At 41.4% G+C, this 5,882-nt stretch overlaps 1 protein-coding gene across 1 annotated transcript; it reads left to right on the forward strand.

The window, feature by feature from the left end:
* The first annotated feature begins 370 nt into the window (after window positions 1-370).
* LOC112604485 lies at window positions 371-1,338 on the forward strand. Its single transcript, XM_025353519.1, has one exon. It carries the CDS (start codon window positions 466-468, stop codon window positions 1,336-1,338), a length of 873 nt encoding a protein of 290 aa, XP_025209304.1. The 5' UTR covers window positions 371-465.
* Window positions 1,339-5,882: the final 4,544 nt, after the last annotated feature.

The raw sequence follows: 5,882 nt of genomic DNA on the forward strand, positions 1-5,882 counted from the left end.
GCTCATAGCTAAGAAGATGTTATGAGTGTTAAGCAGTTCTGAGGTATGTAACAAAGGCCAGTTAGGTCGCAGGAGGCTGCAACCATTTCCCCGCCCCTCCAGCCCATGCCAGCCAGGTGGGGACAGGTGGAAAGATGGGACATGTGGACAGCATCAGAAATTTTTCAGCTTTCATATGCCATCTACTCACACTATGTTTACACACACACACACACACACACACACACACATGCACACACACAATTTAAATAAAGGTTCTCTCTGAAAATCCTGTGGTTAGAATGCACCTTAAAGTTTTTGGTTAGCCCAAGGGATGGGTGCTGTTGGGAGGGAAATTTCATAGCAAAGAAAATATTTAATGAAACTCATTACCTGGGGAGCCCATAGATAGAAGGAGATATTGACTTCGCCAAGTGGCGTTGTGTGCTGAAAATTGGGGAACACACCCCCTCAGCCCTCGCCATCATGGAAAATGCCAATGTCCTGGCCCGTTATGCCAGCATCTGCCAGCAGAATGGCATTGTGCCCATCGTGGAGCCTGAGATCCTCCCTGATGGGGACCATGACTTGAAGCGCTGCCAGTATGTGACCGAGAAGGTGCTGGCTGCTGTCTACAAGGCTCTGAGCGACCACCACATCTACCTGGAAGGCACCTTGCTGAAGCCCAATATGGTCACCCCAGGCCACGCTTGCACCCAGAAGTTTTCTCATGAGGAGATTGCCATGGCGACCGTCACAGCGCTGCGCCGCACAGTCCCCCCGGCTGTCACTGGGATCACCTTCCTGTCTGGAGGCCCGAGGAGGAGGCCCCCTCTTCAAGACTGGGAGGGGGCGGGGCCTGGAGTGTTGGGGGCAGCCTGGGAACACCTCCGCTTAATAGGCGTGGTTAGAGACGAAGAGGGATTCGCTAGCAGCGGCTCCGGCATGACCGCTGGGGGTGTACTTTCCTTGACAGGCAAGGCTGTTGGCCAGGGCTCGCTTGACGTACTCCTCCTGTGCAGCCTTCAGGTTCTCCTTCTTCCCACCCCAGGCCTTCAGGGCAGAGGCCTGCAGGGCTCGGCCATAAGAGAAGGTCAGGGCCCAGGGCTTCAGCAGGGGGCAGGATATGACCTCGATGCACTACAGTATAAAACTTTACTATTCAGAAACAATTATCTAATTTCACTGATGGAGAAGGCAGGCCATGTCTTCACAAGCCCAGGGTTTGCCAAGTGGATAAATTACCTGGCAAAATGGTGCTTCGGATCATTTTTGTCCCCAATGTCTGAGGCTCTTTCTTGTGAAGTATACATTCCCTGCAAGCCTTGTCAGGAGCTAGGTCTGTTGTTTAATGAATGAACACTCATGGACTTGGAGGCAGATGGCAGCTCCCCTGAGAGGAGGCGAGAGACTTGGGAGAGGACAGCAGCACAGCCTCACTCACAATCCCTTATTTTGGCAGAGAAAAGTGAGGGCTCTTCAGGGTATGTTTCTACCTTCTCGTGGCTGAAATCAGATGAGGCATTGGACCTCCTCACCCGGAGTCTTTGGATGCTTCTGTCTGAGCCTGAGCAGTGGGCCAGATGGACTATGGGTCAGCCTCGGTTGGTGTTTCTTATGGTTTCAATTAGACCTGAATCTATCAAGTGCATGGCAAATGCCCAGAATGGGGCAAGGACAAGTCGCCTTTCCAGGAGGCATTTTCTGTCCTCATGATCAATGTCAAAACACTTCTTGCTCTGTATACAATCCATCTGACTAGTAACTGAGCCCAAAACATAGAAGTTCCTCTCAGTTTGTTTTAGACCAAGACTTCTCCATTCCACACTCTGTTAGCCTGTCTGTGGGCTGCACAGTAGCTTAGGTTACGGGAGGGATTGCAAAGATTTTCCATTTGGAAATCTGAGATGATTGGAAAAACGAATGGGAAAAAAAATCAGGCTTCCAGAATTTCGTTTCTACCGAACAATCATCTATGTAAATTATTCCCTGTGACTATGTGTCCAATGCATGAAAAGCATCCAAGTATGGTATAGAAACAGGATTGACAATCTTACCAGTAAAAATATAGATAAAATGTATGTTTTATCCATATATCTCATGATATACTCTTTTACTGAGCTTATCTTAAATAATTACATATTGCAATGATTAAAAAACAAAACCAAAAGCTGGGTGTGGTGGAAAACACCAATAGTCCCGGCTATTTGGGAAACTGAAGCGGGAGGATTGTTTGAGTTCAGGAGCTCGAGACCAGCCTGAGCAATATAGCAAGACCTCCATCTAAAGATAAATAAATAAAATGAAAGAAAAGAAAAGAAAAGAAAAATAAATTTAAAAATAAAAAAACAATTAAAACTTTAGTTTGCAACATACACAGGTCCACTGTCATCTTTACTCATGGTTGCTGATGTTTTAATTTTCACATATATTCCATGACTGCATCCTTTGTGTCTTTCAATCTCATATCAAATGTCCCTCCTCAGAGGTCTTTCTGACTAGTTTAACCAAACCCCCATCTAAAAAATCTTCACCTGTAGTCCAGAGTACAACTGGACAATTGTGGCAGAAGACCACAGTGTGTGTCTTTTATTCCTTTATTATGAAAATAACAGAATGCCCCAATTTGTAGCCAGACGCCCAACTGCTCAAATAGATACTACACTTCCCAGATGGCCTTGTAATTGTTGTGGTCACGTGACTAAGTTTGGGCCAATGGGAAGTGAGAGGAATGAAAACACAACACTTGTAGTCATCTTATTGATGTATTGTGTGTCCTGGTCGTCCTCTTTTGCTTTCCCACAGGCTGGAATGTAGACATGGTGCATGTGAATTGCTCTGGATGAGTGCACTGGATTAGTACACCACTCTGGGAGATGAACAGGGAGATGGATGGTACCTTGGTCCTTGGGGACCCTTGTAGATGCAGCATCTTCCACCCTGGACAGGTCACCTTTGGGAGCAAAAAAATACACTTTTATTTTCTTTAAGCACCGTATTTTCAATCTCTCTGTTACCGAAATTCAGGTGTACCCTAAACAATACATTCTCTATCACATCTATTTCATTTTCTTCATAATAGTTACCCCTATCTTTATTTCTTTCATTGATCCGTTTGTTTATTGTCTATCATCATTCACTGAAATAGTTTCCACTAGGACAGAAATTTTATGTTAACTTCTGCATTCCTAGCAGCTAGAACAGTGCCTGACACATAATAGGTGCTCAATAAATAGTTACAAATTAATGAATGACTTAGTAATTAGGTAAGGCATATCTGTTATGGGTTATGAGATAGACCATGAGACTTCTTTGAGTAGATTCTCAGCAGGTTTATTAACCATGGGAGGTTTATTAACCTCTGGGAGGCCACAGATGAGCAAGATGCCATGGTAGCTCTTATTTACTCATCACGCCTGTTCTGGGAGCTTTTTATATTCTAATGGTCTACCTGGTCATTATTTTATTTTTATCTGGTTTGTTCTAAGAATTACCTCCAGTGTTTATGTGATGAGATACCAGAGCAGTGGTATCCAGCTGGTCATTCATTCCACACATACTTATCAAGGGCCTATTATCTGCCAGGTGAACTGGTTAGGGGAAGTGTACCATTTTATTCTAATGTCAGGATCAAAGTCAACACCTTAAATGTACGAAAAGAGGGTTGATATTAGTTCACACTTGACAAATCACAGAGTCATATGAATGAGGAACTTAGCCAAGAATGATATTTACAACTAAATCTGTAACAAGGGGAGTCCACAGAGGAGCAGGATGCCATGGTAACTCTTATTTACCCATCGTGCTTGTTCTGGGAGCTTTTTATATTCTAGGGAGAGATGCATTCTCTCTCACAATGAATCAGGGACACAATCTGACTCCTATAAGGGCCATATTCAAACAGTGCTGAGATATTTTATATCTGGACTTTACTGACTAGTGGAAGTAAATCTTTTAAACTGAGTTTCACCATAATTGGTGAGGGGAATAATTAAGCAGGCAAGAGTTTATTCAACTCTGTTTTTTTTTTTTTTGAGATAGGGTCTCCAGGCTCGAATATGGTGGTGTGATCATTGCACTGCTCACTGCAGCCTCGACTCAGGTGATCCACCTCAGCCTCCTGAGTAGCTGGGACTACAGGCACGTGCCACCAAGCCCAGCTAATTTTTGTATTTTTTGTAGAGACGGGGTTTCACCATGTTTCCTAGGCTGGGCTCAAGCAATCTGCTTCTCTTGGCCTCCCAAAGTGCTAGGATTACAGGCACGAGCCACTAACTTTGAATAAAAAATATTGCTGGGAGAAAATTAGGAAAGGCAGACTGAGGTTTCTGGTTGAGGAAAATTCCACTTGATTTTAGGGAAAATGATTCATTTTAGAGTAGTTCTAGATTATAGTGTTCCTCAAATCTTGCTGTGCCTAAGAATGTGCTTAACTCCAGAAAATAATAATTGCATCATAGCATTTATTTTTTAAACTTAAAAGCCTAGAATTTTCCTAGGAAGAAAATAGGAGACATTTCAGGGTAATTTGGTGTGGGTATATATACTCTCAACAGAAAACCAGTGTTTGTGAATAGCATGCCTCAGCACCGTCACTTTAAAAACCTGTCCAGATGTCACTATAAACTTGGAAATGGGCAGTTCTGAGTTTTCAAGTTTGAAATGTAAAATGTAAACTTTGGTCAATATCCAGTCCTATTGTTTTCTACTATTCTAATAATGAGAGAAGGAATGGCAAGGCCTGTACTTTCAGGAAAGGATAGAACTACAGGTTAACAACTAGAAAGTCTTGATATCTTTAGCCCAAAGTTTACTTTTGAATGAAAGTCTTTACACTGACTGGTTGTGTTTGGTTTATTTAGTTAGCTTTATATGGTGTGTGTAAGTTAGGTTGAGGCGTTGTTAACCACCTCCTTAATGGTCTGCTTTTACTCCATGTGTCTCCTGTCACAGGTAATGGAAAACAACTAGAATAGGTGACCTCTTAATTTTGAATTTTTTCATTAGAAGTGTTTGCAGAGTTATTACCTAAGTTTATAATCTACGTGGTCATTATTTTATTTTTATCTGGTTTGTTCTAAGAACTGCCTCCAATGTTTATATATTCATACTTAAACACACTGAGAGTGAGACACCATAAAAGTTGGTCAAATTTTTGCAGAGTCCTTATTTTACATGTTTTATGCACCTCTATTTTAGGTAATTATAGGGATTGCATTTACAGAGTCTGGTATAATACCATGAAAACAGGCTTATTTCAAACACTAGCCATGCCAGTTGGAAAGCCAGCATCATTTGCCTTGAAAAAGCTTTTTGACAACACATAGGCATTCTTTTAAAACCAGACCAAAGCATTTTATTTCAGAGACTTATGTTGTGTTTTGTGTTTCTGAAATCTAGCACTTCTGCGTATTTGAAAATAATGGGACATCTTTTATTGGATTTTGGAAAATTGTTCCCCATGGGATTCCAACCTCACTACCAAATGAGTGAAAGCTTGGTTAAGGACTCTTCCATATATTATCCTCCTTTAGAAGTGATCAGATGGTGATGAGAAGGACAGAAAGCACTATTTTAAAATTGGACTGAAGGAGAAAAAACCAAGTTTGTTAGTTTCATTCCCCATTCTAGTTATTAGAGCCAAGTTAAACACCCACAATCTTAAAGAAAATCCTTAAAGTTTTTAATTAAATATTTTACACATTTAAAGTCTTGTAATGGTACTTTAAGTGTCAATGTAGCATGTGAAAGGCTTTGTATAGAGAGGTAAAATTTCCATTTTTGAGTGATGAAATGTGATATCACCCCAATCGTCTATAACTTGAAGTTAAAACTATCAGATTTTATTTTATTTTTTATGATTTAAGGAAGGTAAAGTTAGGGGACTAGAAGACTTCTAAATT

The sequence above is a fragment of the Theropithecus gelada genome, chromosome 13 (assembly GCF_003255815.1).
Source record: "Theropithecus gelada isolate Dixy chromosome 13, Tgel_1.0, whole genome shotgun sequence".
In the NCBI taxonomy this organism is placed as follows: Eukaryota; Metazoa; Chordata; class Mammalia; order Primates; family Cercopithecidae; genus Theropithecus; species Theropithecus gelada.